Below are 15,316 nucleotides of genomic sequence, written 5' to 3'. Positions count from 1 at the left end.
GCAAACCTTTGCCACTGCGCAGTGCTACGCGTCGGGCAATCTTTTCCTTAGCGCTGCGCAGGCGTTGCACAGCTCTGCTTGCCTTGAGCCCAAAACGCATTCATTCTCAAGGGTCCTATTTACGTTATTGAACTTGGGCAGGCTGGGGAGTCATTCAGTCATAGGTCAAATTCAATGAAATGCGCTTCTGTGTTTAACGAAAGCCCAGAAGATTTGACTCATATTCAATACGTAAGAAGGGGTGTTTTTGCCCCATGTGGATTTTTCAGGTTTGGCTGCCGTATGTGATTTAGCAGTAATGTCTTTTACGAAGACAATTTTGAAACTCGTGGTTGCCGCGGGAGTCGTCGTATTACTAGTGCAGTACTTGCAGTACTGGATGTCAAATAAGCAGTATGTTTTTAGCAAGGAAGGTGTCGCCAAGATCGCTAAACAATATGCAGGCAAGTAGCCTACTGCTTTGTTTCCACGGTGTCGTTATTTATGGAAACGTGCTAAGGGAAACAATGTTCACAATGTGGCTAACCGATTAGTAAAGCTAACCAGGCTCAATATCCAGATAAATGGCCAACAAACTACTTTCATTTTGCCGTTGTTGCCAAATATGTATCGATACTTCCTAGCCTATATAACGTTAACAATTATGCCGATCTAACAAGTTTATGCAGTTGGCTATCCATACAATGACGCGAGTTGAGATTAGACTGTGGTAGACAAGCCATATACTGCATTTGAACTTGCTGTCTAATTGGGGGAAAGTCCACCTAAGTTATTTCACAACGTTTCTGTTGCGAGTTACGTTCGTTGTAACCATTTTTGGACTTCATATTGCAGATTTGGCATAGACCGCATAATGCCGAATATCTAGAAAAGGCAGGACAAAATTCCATTCTAGAATGTAGGAAACATGTGGTGATATAGCTCTGTGATTGTTAGAAGTTTCGGTCGTATTGTTGGCTGTAACGACTAAATGTGAGTTTTAATTTAGTTAAAAGGGTAATTGGTAGGTAATATATAACAGTGATTTAAAAAACGATAAAATACGTTAAGATCTACAATGCATAGTAACTGTATACAGCCGTGGTAACCAACCCTGTTCCTGGATATCAGGGTTGGTTATATATCTACAGTCCTGTAGGTTTTCATTACAACCCTAACAAAGCTCACCTCATTGAACAGCTAGAGATCTCGTTGAGCTGGTAATTCTTAGGGTCTGGTGTGCCAAATCAGGGTTGAAATGAAAACCTACATGATGGTAAATCTCCAGGAACAGGGTTTGTTTCCACAGGTGTAGAGCATATCCAGGGCCAGTTCAAATGGGACAAGCAGATGTGTCCTGTTACAGTTATACATTGTAATTTGTGCAGTAAGTTCTTATTTGTTCCAACATTAGAGGCTTGAAATGAAAAGAATACCACATCAGTCCACTTAAATCACTGCTTGTTTTTCTATTGATTTATTTAGTTTCCTAAGCTTAATGGGTGGTATTTTGGACATTTTAATCAACAGAGGGAGGATATTAGCTTTGTGAATGTAACAAGGATGTTTTTTTCTGTTACTTTTACTTTTGGATATAATGTGTCTTTTTTTTGTGGATGTTGCAGGTTAAATAGAATGTTGGGTGTGTTTGTTGCAGCTTTGCAACAATCTAGTCATTTTAAATGTATGTCATCAGTCAAGAATATCATGACACTTTCATCTGAATCAAGTTTATATATTTATCTTTAATATTGCTGTTGCAAAAACTATATTTTACATTTAACACAAACATTTTCACGGATTGACAAATACTGGGCTAGATTGGTGATTTATTTTGGGCACTTGACGTTTGTCTTCAAAACTTGGCTTAATAGAGACAACAGTGTGTTGCAGCCTAATAGAGGCCTTACTGTCTTCCCGGCTCCTCTTACTGGCATTCCAGGTTGCATTGCAAGGCCACGGGGAGTGCATTCCTGCCGTAACAGTTGTTCTGTGCTCTGTGTCCTGTTTTCGCCACGCAAGGCCAGGATCACGATTTGGCCTTTGCCAAGGTGGTAGTGGAGCTGCGTAAGACGTACCCCGGGCACATCCTGCCCGACGAGGACCTGCAGTGGGTGTTCGTCAACGCCGGGGGGTGGATGGGCTCCATGTGCCTGCTGCACGCCTCACTGACGGAGTACGTCCTGCTCTTCGGCACGGCCGTGGACACCGGCGGGCACTCCGGTGGGACCTCTCTTCGATTGCAAACTGATTTTTTTTACAGAAATTTAAAAATGTAGAAGAGCATGAATTTTAAAGTAATTTCAGGTTCAAAGTGATGCACATTCTTTTCAAGATGGTGACAAAACAAGAAAGTTAAATTGTTTTTTTTTTTTTTTTTTTAAAGAAAACTATCCTTCTTCTGTTAGCCAGCACTGTGAAAAAACAAAATGGCATTTATGGTGTCAGCATTTGCCAAGATTAATATGATCGTATATAATCCATACAGCCATGCATCTCTTCATCATTTAGAGAAAAGGTGAAAACAAAACATAATAAGACATGTGGCATTAGTGAATTGGCAACTTTAGATACATTTCCTCTGGTGACACTAGCCAGTGAGAATATGCTTTATTGTAGCTGTATGTTTGCGTTTTGAATGACCATTCATTCTTCTTCACCAGGTCGGTATTGGGCTGAAATATCAGACACCATAATCTCTGGGACGTTTCGGCAGTGGAAAGAGGGCACAACGAAAAGTGAAATATTTTACCCAGGTTGGATTCTACACCTCTCGAGTCCCGTGATAAAAGCGCAGAGGCATTTCTGTATCAGCGCTCCCTATGGGGTTTTCCCATTGGTCCAGAAAATCTCCAGGCTTCTGTGGTTCCGCCTCTTAACTTCCTTACAGTTTGGTCAGGTTTTCAAACTGACCTCCATCGAATGACTGTGATGCCCAATTAATGCCTTCCCTAAAATATACCATTCTGCTAGTCAACCGTTTTTCTCCAAAGAATCAAATTTTCTGTATTTTAAGTGCTTCTACAAGCAGTGTGTGTTTCGGTGAGAACGAAGCGTGGTGTGTCGAAGTTACCCATGTGGGTAAGGTGTCCTGTCCCGCATTTTCGTCCACACAGGCGACACGATAGTGCACGGCGCGGGCGAGGCCACGTCGGTGCAGTGGAGCGCGGGGACGTGGATGGTGGAGTACGGGCGGGGCTTCATCCCGTCGACGCTGGGCTTCGCCCTCGCGGACACCGTCTTCAGCACGCAGGACTTCCTCACGCTCTTCTACACGGTGCGCGTCTACCTGAAGGGCATGGCGCTCGAGGCCTACTCCCTCCTCGCCGAAGCCGGGGTCCTTTGAGTCCGGCCCGGATTCGTCTGCAGCCCGTCCCCGTTTTCTTTTTTTTTTCTTTCTTCTCTGTGTTTGTGAAATGATCGTGTGGTTGGTTGACCGACAAGCTAATAAAAAAAAAAACTTGTTTCCGGTTTGTTTACAGAGGAACTAAAACTAACCAGATTTATGAAGTGTCTTTTGCTGTATTGATCTCCTTTTTCCATTACTCAAAGTAGTTTTTTATTTTTAACACCTATGCAAATTTTTCCAAAACTTAAATGAACTAAATGCATTATTAACTGCAACTTCCTGTGAAACTTTGTGGTGAAACTTATCTCCCGTAGTGCATTTCTTCTGCCCACAACAATGCAAAAGCCACATATAGCAGTCGGAGAACGTGAGGCAGTGAGAAAAGAAAATATTCGATTGCCTTTCATCTTGTGTGAAATATAATATACACCCAGGTTACTGAATAAAGTGGCCACTGTCTAGTACCGGGTGGGACCCACTTTTTTCCTCCGGAACAGCCTGAATTCTTTGCAGCATGGATTCAACAAGATGCTGGAAACATTCCTTAGGGATTTTGCCTGTACGGACTAGATTTTTCAGCCAGACAGTCATGTTGCTAACCCCCTGGTCCATCCCATCCCAAAAGTGCTCTATTGGATTGAGATCTCGGGATTGTGCAGGCCATTGGAGCTCACTGACCTGTTCATGGAACCAGCTTAAGATGATGCGTACTTTGTAACATGGTGCATTACCCTGCTGGAAGTATCCATTTGAAAAAGGATAGGCTGGCTATAAAGGGATGCACATGGTCAGCAACAATGCTTAGTTATGCTGTGACATTCAAATAATGCACGGTTGGGTTTTAAGAGCCCTAATTTGTGCCAAGAAAACATTTCCCACATCATTACAACACCACCACCGGCCTGCACTGTTGACGCAAGGCAGGACCAATCCGTGGATGCTTGCCGTTTACGCCAAATTATGACCACCATCTGAATGTCACAGCAGCTACCTAGATTCATTAGACCAGGCATAATTTTTCAAATCTTCATTCGTCCCGTTTCGGTGAGGACATGCCCACTGTAGCCTTAACTTCCTGTTTTTAGCTGACAGGAGTGGAGCCTGTCATGGTCTGCTGCTGTGGCCCATCCACTTCAAGGTTTGACAGGTTATGTGTTCAGAAATGCCCATCTGCATAGGAGTGTTGTAAACAGCTGTTGTTTGAGCATTTGTGGTCTTTCTGTTGGCTTTAACATAGAGCCACAAGCTCTGCTGGTCTTTGTTTTCACCTTAAAATCAGCACCCAATTCAGACCACAATAACCAAGTTAGCTAACTGTGTCACCAACTGCTGTAATTGATGAATTAATTGCAGTGTAACAGTGAAAACCAGCAGGGCCTGTATCTCTCCATGAGCAGGGTTGCAGACCCCTGCACAAGATGGGATTTTAATGTCTGACTTGACTGCAATAGAAGGTCTTACAGTGTCAAACTCAGGTCCTGGAAGGCTATAGTATCTGCAGGCTTTTGTGATTGTAAAAGCTTGCAAAATCATTCAATGGATAATATGTTTTGGTTGTGCTTTTACATATCCCTAAACGCATATAATGCAGGATATTTGAGGTTTGCTGTGATCCTGTGTTTGCAATCAAAGAAGTATCCTCCTCTGGCTTCAACCCCATCCACTCACCCCAAGTACCCCACCTATGGTAGCTAGCCAGATTGCTAGAGGTAATGTTAGTACTGTGAAATGAGCAACCGTGAGCTACAATAAGAAGGCTGTTTTGATTATTTCTTCATTAATTCTATTATGTTGTATAGTTAAATTAATTCTATTGTGTTGAACATAATACTGTTTTTATCATTGAGACTTTTATTTAGAAAATTTCAGTCCCAAAAGTCCTTATTGTCACTAGCTTCACACTGCAGTCAACATTACTTGCAGGTCCAACAGAAAACAAGGTAATTCCACTTTGCCTTTCATCCCCTTTGGCGAACTTGGCTGATGCCAGGAAAAGCAATTCAGTGGTTAAATCTAGTTCTGGAATCAAGCCTGGTGGCTAGTTTTTGTTGCTTCGCTGTATCTGATCCCAGACCACTGGCTCTAACCCTAACTCTAGCCACACCCACCCCTCTCCACACAGAAAATGTCCCCAACAATTTTAGAATAACAAATACAGGTAAAGGTGCACAAATTCGGCAGACGTGATTAACGACGGAGACTGCCAGTGCATAATACATATGCCTTAGCATGGTTATTTTATAATATTTTCAATGTAAAAATCCTGCGTAGTATGCATTTTGATTGGAATGAAATGCATGCAGGCTCTTACTTTGACATTTTCAGCCCAGGCGGTTCCCAGAAGTGGTTTTTTTTTTTTTGTGGGACGTTCTTGAATTCCCCCTCAAGCCTCCAGTTATGTGCATAGCCTATGTAATATGTACGTCATGTGAATTCGAATATTTATTCACACAGACTATACATCGTGGGGACGTTCTGAAAAAAATGAGTGACTCTGCGCAGCGCCTGCTCTAGACGTCAGACCTTTCTGCGTTGCCAGGGTTGACGAGAATGTACATGTTCTGAGAAGCTGTCACGTGACGAATGTGGCCAAACAACTCGTTCTGTTAGCTGATTTTCGTCTCTCGAGCATGAGATGTGAAAAATATGCAACTGCTTTATAGTTAGTCACAACTGAAATTAGCACGTTTTGATATTCTCTTGTTCCGAGTTAGTGTTCACAAAATGCATCCTGTCATGGTGTGTATTCCCTCTTTCCGATCTGAGGACAGTGCGATGGAGAAGGGATACACGGTAAGAGGAAATGCTGAAATCTGGGTATAACATGCTTTCACAGTTTATTCACGACTAACTAGATGAAAGTTCTTCTGTCCTATTTTGGACCATGTTGCAAAGCGTCTTTGTACATAGAACATGTAGCCTACAATAAATATTTCTAGGGCAGTATGAATTCAAGTTTGTGTTTATCACAACATTTTCCTTGATGCGATCGATTTCTATATACGAGAGTTCTCGATTATTAAAACTGCATCGGTACAGCAGCAGTACATTCGAAAGTGTGTTTTGCGCGCCTAATTATTTCAGGTGAGACTTCAGTGCACAAGATCAGATGCGATCTTCTCCGATCACCTTAGGCCAATGACAAGAAATCAAAGACTTTCATATAGGCTGATTGTTCGCAAAAATGTAACTACAACAGTGATCTTAACAGCAGTTAGGCTATAAGCAATCAGATTAATATGGATATAGCATGTTAATTAAAACTGACTGGTTTCATTATAACAAAACAGCAATATATGCAATATATTTTGGAACAGTCAGGCTTTCCGTGTAATGAAAGATATGTAATCAAGGAACGTAGATGGAGGCTGCTCTTGAGTGAAAAGTTACTAAATATGCTACTTGTATAATACTCACCTGTTTTTTAGGCCTTAGCATGCTTTGAATGTAGATATTCACACTTTAGTGAGCATTTGTAATGAGCTTTTGTTGATAAATTACTTAGCTTTTACACTATGAACAAATTACTGTTTCATTTTTTTTTATTTATCTTTTATTCCCAGTTCTGTTATCAGATAGAGAAGAGTGACTCCCATGCCTCTTTCTATAATAATTTCAGACTTTCAGTTTCAGAATTTCAGAAGTTTGGTGTCAGTTATGTTATTATTATTATTTTATTTTTTTCATTTCTTGTCTTCACCAGGTGTTTAAGATTGATGTTTTGATGAGTGGCCGACAGCACACGGTGGAGAAGCGCTACAGCCAATTTCACACACTGCACAAGATGGTATTTTTTAGATTTATTTATTTATTTGTTTCTTTTGCATTTATTTTGCATGTATTATTTGCAAAGAAACAAGTATTGGGATAAACGTCTAATGTCTTTGCACTTTTTCCTCTTTGCTGATATGCTCATAAATATTATATTTTGGTTAACGTAATTTAAATAGTCATTTTCTAGGTCATTTTTATTTTGTCTTTCAGCTGAAGAAGATCATCAAGCCACCTGAAATTCCGTCCAAACATGTCCGCAACTGGGTTCCCAGGGTCCTGGAGCAGAGGAGGCAGGGGCTGGAACTGTATCTGCAGGTACATTTACTTTGAACTTGAACAGGCCAGGCAAGAATTCATATTGTTTTATTCAGACATAGGAGAGAATGTGGTATGAAGGAGTGATCATGAACAATGTTGGTCGCCAAATCAGCTGCCAAAGTCAATTACAGACTTGGATGAACTTGCAGATGGTTGTCTAGGAATGCTCACGTAATGCGTTGGCCAGGGTTCCTGGTTTATCATTATTGGAATATTCGAAAGTTACATTGACGTTGTACACATTGTAAAATGCAATATGTCTAAAGCATTACATTTAGTTTGTGTTAATTTTCTAGAAAATTAAACAGCTAGATATGCAAATTAACTACGTTCTTCCTCCTAAACTCACTGATATGCAGCTTGCCCTTTCAAAATCAATGCCTTCTGTTTCATTTTACAGACCATAATCATGGAGAATGAAGTTCTGCCGAAGGTGTTTTTGGATTTTCTTAACATTCGCCACTTTCCGTCCTTGCCAAAAACTGAAAGTTGTGGGTAAGTCAACACAATAGTCTCATACTCAAAAGTATATTGTTCCAAAGGATAATATCAGTTTCTGGCATAATTTCAGTTAGTGGCAAAGTGCATTACATATTTTACACTTTGTAGTTTGATTGTATGTCACTCTTCTTCCTCTTTAAAGATCATTTGAAACAGAATCCGAGGAATCAAGGTATGTCATTTCTTTTTATTATTCATGATTTGAACAGTTTTATCTGTGCCTAATAATAAATATGCCATGGTAGTACCTTACAACCAGGACAGGCTGAAACATACTCTAACAAAATTTGTTATGATTCTGTCTGTGCATGTCACAGCTCAATAAAATACGGGTGCTTCTATGCAAGCACAACTGAAAATTAGTGTAACACTATGTGGTGTTGCACTACGTTTAATCATTTGGTTGATTTAGTTAAGTAATTAGATTATATAATTATATATAAGTATTAGGTTATATAAGTATATCTGTAAACTAGGGAAATCAGAGCCAGAAGGGTACAGCACTTGATATTCAGCATTTTGAGAGCATGGGCAGGTGGATTTGGAGGTGAACTGTTGAAGGGGCTGAGGCAGAATATCTGAAAAACTTGCATGTATCATCACTTGAAACCAAAACGGAAATTCTCACATCTGTAATTTGTGCATGAGGTAATGCTGACACTTGTAGTGAGACTTGTGGTGTCTGGTAAACGTACAGTGTGCAGTACATTTGGTGCACTTATATTGTCTTTATGTGGTACATACTGTAGTGTTTCACAAGCACGTAGGAGACCACAAATGCATTACCGCAAACACTGATAAGGCAATGAATGTGTAGATAAACAAGCTCAGGAGGTAAGAGCGGTTGTCTGGCAGTCAGAGGGTTGCCGGTTCGATCCCCGCCCTGGGCATGTCGAAGTGTCTCTGAGCGAGACACCTAACCCCTAACTGCTCTGGTGAATGAGAGGCATCAGTTGTAAAGCGCTTTGGATAAAAGCGCTATATAAATGCAGTCCATTTACCATTTACCATAAAGATAACTGGGATTCTGTAATAATTAACAAATTAAGTTGTTATTTGTCTAATTTACCTGCTTTTGACATTTCCAGTAAACTGTCCCATCAGCCTGTGCTGCTGTATCTGAGGGACCCATACGTGCTCCCGGCCACTGACGGTAATCAAGTCTTGTCTCCTGATGACCCTCTATAAAAGGTCATACCCTGCTTACGGGTCTACAGAGTTTCACATTCAAGACCGGAGTTTCTTCTATGGTCACCTCATGGTGCTCGTTCATAGTTCACTTTTATCTGAAACATTTCTTGAATATTTAATATTATTTGTGGGCATGCCGGAGCCATTTGTCTTTTGCTGACTATTAAACTTATTAAATTACTGAACTGAGAGATGCTCGACTACTCTCTGTATGAACTGATCTTCACTTAATATGATGGGGCAGGCAGACACAAGGCACGTATTCACAGATGTCGAGGGTTGAACCTGAGAAAGATAACTGGGGATGTCCAGATGGAGAATGGAAAAGGTCCACTAAATACATTCAGAGACTTGCCTCCAGCTTCATACACTGTTTGTGTGGAAGGAGCTTGAGGCACTTTGACAGCTGTGTGGACAGCTATGTTTTTCCTACCTATTTGCTTGGAAAATAGATGAATGGTAGGTCACAAACTCATATCTTTCTAAATAATCTTGAATTAATAGCATTGTTTTTCTCTCTAGATGCATGTCCAAACGTGGTCATAGAAGGTGTGATTCATGGAATATTCTGCCCAGACCTTCAACCAAGATAGACCTCAACCAAGATGTCAGCTGTGGAGACCACCTCAGACTTCTGAATGCAAGAACACTCTTCTCTGCAAAAAATGTATGTGTAAATCTTTTTCCTATTCATACATACTGTATGTATGTATATAGGAATAGGGAAAAAAAAGTGCATTTTTGTATGAATAATGTGAAAATAGAGGTTTAATCTGAGACCAAACTTCATAACGAACTACAAAGACCAGCTGACTCTATGTGTGCTGACCTCTACACTGGGCTGCACGTACAAAGGACATTTTGGTTGTTAACAGTAGGAAAAGAAAGGGACCGCTGACAGGGCACATGTTGAAATGACACTAAGCAGATCCATTTTAGTCAAAGGGACGTTTGTGGTAAGTTTGTTTCTCTAAAACTGTAATGCCGTTTGACACACCCTTCCTATTATACCTACTCTGATTGGCCCAGAATCGCAAGAGCTTCTCATTGGAGGGGGAGAATATAACTACAGCACCTGTCTTATTTCCAACCTTTAGCGGCTAGCCAAGATGTCAGATTAGCTATGTCAGTTTAATTTAACCAGAACTGTAGGATTATGTAGGCATTCAGTTATTGTTGTTGTTATTGAATTCTGCTGGCTAACATTTTAAGCGCTTTCTTTTTTCATTTTTCATTTTTTTAAGCTACGCTAAATGCAAATGCTGACGCTGCAAAGTCCTTCTAGTGGCTCGCAATTTATATGCAAGTGAACAAAATTGAAATATAGACTACGCTAACTAGTTTGCTATGTAGCTGATAAGTAGCTGATAAGAGTCCAATAATCTGTCCGTTAACTAGGAGTATTCTACAGTAAGCGGCTTCTGAAATCCAAAAACACTGACCTAACAAAAAAACTGAATAACCACCCCTAAGTATGTTCGTGTTTCATGTATACATACACTATACTATTCAAATTACATACTTTCTCAATATAAGTTCACTGATAGAATTCCAGTTGGTGGAGAACATTGAAGTGATGGAACTGGACTGAGGTGTGGTTTGACACTCAAGAGTGAGCTGACAATGAGTGCAATCTTTAAAAACCTTATCTGTTTCTGTGCGCTGATTGACCTGATTAGCTCTCAGAAGAGTTTGTTGAATTTGGCTGAGTTTTCCTACCAGTTTTACCCTTAAATGCACTTGTTTTACTGTCCCCTCCCCCCACATTTCTTCTTTTTTTTTTTTGTAAAAAATTGTAATTAATTGTGAATCGATGTGTTACATCATAGTGAACCAGAGTCCCTGCTGTGCCTGTCAATCAGAACCTTGTGAAGTTGGTATTTTAGCTTTTGAAATATTACTTACTGGGCTTTTGATATGATTATGAAGGCATACTATTTAAAACTTTGCCTTTTCACTGTTATCTTGATCCGTTAATGCCATGAAAAGTTTTCTTTTGCAGTTGCTTGTGAACTGGAGCAATGTCGCATATTTTTTAAAGTTGATGCCGCCGTTATATACCAGTCTTCATTTACTGTGTAAATAGATAAGAAGCTCAATGCATGTTTATTGATATTGACAAAATAATGGCTCGTCTCCGGATCGCGGTCCGTTTTTCTCGGGACACAACTTCTGTTTCATTAATGACAAAACGAATCCCTCGTTTTGTGTCCGTACCGATCAGGGTGGGCCGTGAGAACGCTGTCAGACTGAACGTGTTTAATGTGGTGTACGCGTCTCACTCTTCTGTTTCAGTTCTCGTTTGTCTTTCCTGCTTGTTCCCTGTGGCTGTGCTCTGCATCACAAAAGAGGTTCCCTAACAAGAAAATAAAAATATTCAATTAATCAGCCAGGAGAATGAAAACTTAAGGCTAGTTTATAAACTGTTTGAACTTTTTATTTTTTTTGTGTGTTTTGTCCATGACTTCAGATGGGAAAAGCCCTGCTAATAGCAACTTACAATTTTGAATTTATGAACTGTGCTTCTGCATCTGAATTTTTGTGAACTAGATGGAAAGGTCTAGACAACGGACGCGCACGTTTCAGGAAGCGTGCCTGTGGTTTTGTGCCGATTCTGCAGCAGGGCCGTCTGCGCTCAGCAGGAACAGACAGCAGCAGGTCAAACGGGAAAATCTGCACTGACAAGCAGCCATGATACAAACGTGATGCTGCACAGGAGTAGCCACAGCTGGAGGGAAAAAGCTAACTACACTATATTACTAATGGGAGCAGGCAATCTAATAAACCTTCCATTGACACCTTGGTAGGGAGCTTTGGATTGGCTTTGAAGGAACCATTTAAAGAAATAATGTTGTGTAAATTTGAATTACTCAAATAGATCTCTGTGTAAAAGCTGTTAATGGTAAACTGGCCACATTTATTTTTGACTGGGCTGTGTTTCACACCTCCAAATAGAGTAGCCTTGTGTAGGCTGGTTTTCAAATTGGAAATCATGTAATTCCGTTTTCATTGTAAATTTGTGAATTTTGTTTCATTTGTGATTGGTTGCGTTGCTAAAATTTGCTGTCATGTTTTTTTTTTCCCCCTGCACATAATGGTCATTTCTCAACACAGTTGTTCAAGTTCCTTCTGCCAAGCCCATTATTTACAGCACAAATTCAAATAATATGGGAAGAAGTATATGAAGGTAGGATACGAGAGAGACAGTTTGGGCTATGTTGAGAATTTACCCCTCCAGCCATCAGTCCCTTGGCGAGAGCTTTCATTTTGATCATGTGCCATGACATCATCAGGCTGTTGATCCTGGACTTGGGCATTGAGGGACTGAGGAGTGGTTAAAACTACAATATGTGTATTGGCCTCTTGGGGTTGGATGACGGACCTTAATCACAGCAATTTGGTAGCCTAATAAAGACGCAATGTTTTTGCAGTCATTGAAGTATGAATAATGCACTAAAAATACGTTAGAATTGGCCACTTGTGCAGCTAATTATATTTTATTATCTGTAATACGTGTGTTCCTAAAACCATTGAACAATATTGAATTGTAAACTGTTTAAGTTAATAACAGACATTTTACTTCACGCTGCTGATATATATTTTTTTTTTGAATTATTTGAAAATAAATGTGGATGCATGTTTTCATAAGCACTGTAACTCGATCTAATTAAAGTATGACTACAATACTGTGGAAGCTGGTTGACAATGTTTTCTTTATTCAATACATATAGAAATGCATTCTGTAGACCTGATTGTGATTCCTGTTATAGCCACACCCTCCTTCTCCTCCTCCTCCTTAGGATTGGTCAGTCTCCACTGTCCATTAAGTTCCCCATGATCTACTATAACATGCAGTGTGTATCTTTTTTGTTCCTCCACCATCTTTGACACGGACGGGGCCTATAACTTTGGCAACCAGTGGCGGCATCAAACTATGGGCAGATGTATGCAGCGCCTGCAGCACTGAAACCTGTGCAAACAGGACAACAGCGTCCAATCAGCACACTCGAGAGAACGAGCTGACGAGTTGAGGAGGACAGTGGGCTTTGACATATCAGAGACACCCTTTCTGGACAAATAAAAGACATTCTTTCATTTAGCGAATGGAGATGATTTTTTGTGCTTCCTAGACAGCCAGTCTGTTTTTTTGCACTTTGAGGGTAACATACTACCTGCTAAGGCGACCTTGGGATATATGAGTTACAATGTGAGGACTTGCATACGAAAGCCATTAAGGTGTTGTAACTGTTAGGGGTTTGGACATGATGGCTGCAGCTTGCAGGACGAGAATGAGATGTCCCAGGTGTGGAAGGTGGCATGGGTATGAGGAATGCAGTAAGAAAGTTCAACCAAAGTGCTGTACTACAGCTGTGGAGGTGCTCACAGTGTAGCCTATGGTGGGCTAAAGACAATTTTAAAACGAGTAGAAGTAAAAAATTCCGGTAGAGAGAGATATCGTGCTGAGGTAGTAAAGGTGGTTCAGACTCAGGGAAACACAGGTGTCAGGGAGAGAAGGGAAGAAGCACCTTAGCAGAAGGCTGCAGGACAGGTAGGAGGTGACATGATACTTGTAGACAAGAGGAAACTGTTGCCATTTATAGCAGAGGGGGATCAATGGTTGTTATGGCAAGTAGTCCAAAACAGGAAAAAGCAAGCTAATGTTGCTTGTGGCAGAAAGGTGCCTGGACATGAAAGGGCTTTCATAGGAAGAGGAAAATGAACACTTCAAGTCCAGGCAGGAGCAGTGTATTACTGGTGCTTAGTTAATGGCTGTAATACTGCAATGGAATGCACAAAGCCTGTTGGCTAATGGGCAGGAGTTCAAGCGATTAATTGTGAATGTGCCAGACAAATCCGGAGACTTGGTTGAAACCGACTATGTATTATATCATACAGAGAAATGTAATGGTTAGAAAGTCCAGGGATGAAGTGAGGGGGAGGGTGTGCTACCTTCATAAAACAAGGATTTGCAGAATGCTAGGCAAAGGTACAGAACAGGAATATGTGGCGGTGGAAGTGTGGGTTGAGAGGAGGGGTGCTAGTGGTAATCTGGAGATTTTAATTCCTATGACTCCCTTGGATGGGGGGGGGGGGGGGGCAGTCAGATGGAAGTGGCCAAGTGATGTAAAATGTAATGGAGGTTAAAGAGCGAGTTAGCCTGAATGATGGAAGAAAGACAACGATATATTTAGCCACAGGGAATGATTCTACATTGGCCCTCTCTGGTATCTACAGTAATTTTATTTGTTTCCAAATGGGTAGTATGTGAAGTCGACAGTGGGAAGGGCCCATTACCCTAGTGCGTACAACAGGTTGGAAGAAGGAGTAGGTGTCGGTGGAAGCAGTAGGGAGGGATTAAGTTCCAGGAGTTGAGTGAGCGGATGATGAACAGAAAGAGCAATGGAGAGGATGTGATTAGTGTGAATAACTGGATAAGTACAGCATTAGTGGGGGCAGCCACTGAGCTAAAACCTCGGGGAGGAGGTGGAAAGCAGTCCCTTGGTGGACGGAGGACTGCGGAGGTGCTGTGAGGAACAGGAGCAGAGGATTCACAGTGCTGAAAAGGACCGGTTACTTTCAACACTTGATTCAGACTCTATCCATCAGGCAAAAGGACCATGTTGGCGGTGTTTCTGTAATACTGTTGGATCTGATAAGCATGGGGTATGATTGAGAGGATGAGGGAGTGAAGGGAGTGGAATTAGCCAGTGTTGAATGGGGTGGATGTGGTGGTTAAGCGTCTTTGAGACTGTGAAAAGCGCTATATAAAATAATAATAATAATAATAATTATTATTATTATTATTGGATGAGGTAGAGATGATAGCCAAAGTATTTACCCTAGTACAAAGTTCCAATAATTTATCAGAGGATGGCGGAGAAGGAGAGAGGTCATGAAAGAAGAGCGTCCTGGGGTGTTTTACTGGAGAGAAGCTAATAATGCTTTGAATGTGCAGTTTACCATGGCAGAGTTTAAGAAGGCAATAAGCAAGGGTGGGTTTACGTCACCTGGAAAAGATGCTAGGCTAAGTTAGCCAATATTAGTGGTGAGGCACTGAAGAAGGTCCTGGGACTGTACGACAGAGTGCAGGAGGAGGGAAGGCACCTGGGCAGCTGGAAAATGACAGGTGGTATCCATCCAAACGCCAGGAAAGGATCACCATGGAGACCAACAAGTTATAGGCTAATAGCATCAACTTCTGTT

The 15,316-nt window shown here is 41.0% G+C and overlaps 2 protein-coding genes across 2 annotated transcripts; both read left to right on the top strand.

Moving 5' to 3' along the window:
- Positions 1 to 53: 53 nt before the first annotated feature.
- sigmar1 (sigma non-opioid intracellular receptor 1) lies at positions 54 to 3,474 on the top strand. Its single transcript, XM_064309134.1, has 4 exons — positions 54 to 443; positions 2,002 to 2,202; positions 2,643 to 2,735; positions 3,096 to 3,474. The coding sequence occupies exons 1-4, from the start codon at positions 299 to 301 to the stop codon at positions 3,323 to 3,325; spliced, it is 669 nt and encodes a 222-aa protein (XP_064165204.1). The 5' UTR covers positions 54 to 298; the 3' UTR covers positions 3,326 to 3,474.
- A 465-nt stretch (positions 3,475 to 3,939) lies between these two features.
- Positions 3,940 to 12,806, top strand: snx24 (sorting nexin 24). The gene is made up of 7 exons (XM_064309136.1): positions 3,940 to 6,121; positions 7,032 to 7,115; positions 7,313 to 7,417; positions 7,821 to 7,915; positions 8,064 to 8,093; positions 9,010 to 9,074; positions 9,635 to 12,806. Exons 1-7 carry the CDS (start codon positions 6,053 to 6,055, stop codon positions 9,703 to 9,705), a joined length of 519 nt encoding a protein of 172 aa, XP_064165206.1. The 5' UTR covers positions 3,940 to 6,052; the 3' UTR covers positions 9,706 to 12,806.
- The last annotated feature ends 2,510 nt before the right edge of the window (positions 12,807 to 15,316 follow it).

Source organism: Anguilla rostrata, chromosome 14 (assembly GCF_018555375.3).
Source record: "Anguilla rostrata isolate EN2019 chromosome 14, ASM1855537v3, whole genome shotgun sequence".
Classification (NCBI taxonomy): domain Eukaryota; kingdom Metazoa; phylum Chordata; class Actinopteri; order Anguilliformes; family Anguillidae; genus Anguilla; species Anguilla rostrata.
Note: the sequence above shows the minus strand (reverse complement) of the source record. Positions and strands in the feature narration are given on the sequence as shown.

Excerpts from the sequence above, each read along its gene's own strand:
- sigmar1 (XM_064309134.1), top strand. The coding sequence starts at position 299 with ATGTCTTTTACGAAGACAATTTTGAAACTCGTGGTTGCCGCGGGAGTC. Across the intron at positions 444-2,001 it reads GATCGCTAAACAATATGCAG|GCCAGGATCACGATTTGGCC; the intron begins GCAAGTAGCCTA and ends TCGCCACGCAAG. Across the intron at positions 2,736-3,095 it reads AAGTGAAATATTTTACCCAG|GCGACACGATAGTGCACGGC; the intron begins GTTGGATTCTAC and ends TCGTCCACACAG.
- snx24 (XM_064309136.1), top strand. The coding sequence starts at position 6,053 with ATGCATCCTGTCATGGTGTGTATTCCCTCTTTCCGATCTGAGGACAGT. Across the intron at positions 7,916-8,063 it reads CCAAAAACTGAAAGTTGTGG|ATCATTTGAAACAGAATCCG; the intron begins GTAAGTCAACAC and ends TCCTCTTTAAAG. Across the intron at positions 9,075-9,634 it reads CGTGCTCCCGGCCACTGACG|ATGCATGTCCAAACGTGGTC; the intron begins GTAATCAAGTCT and ends TTTTCTCTCTAG.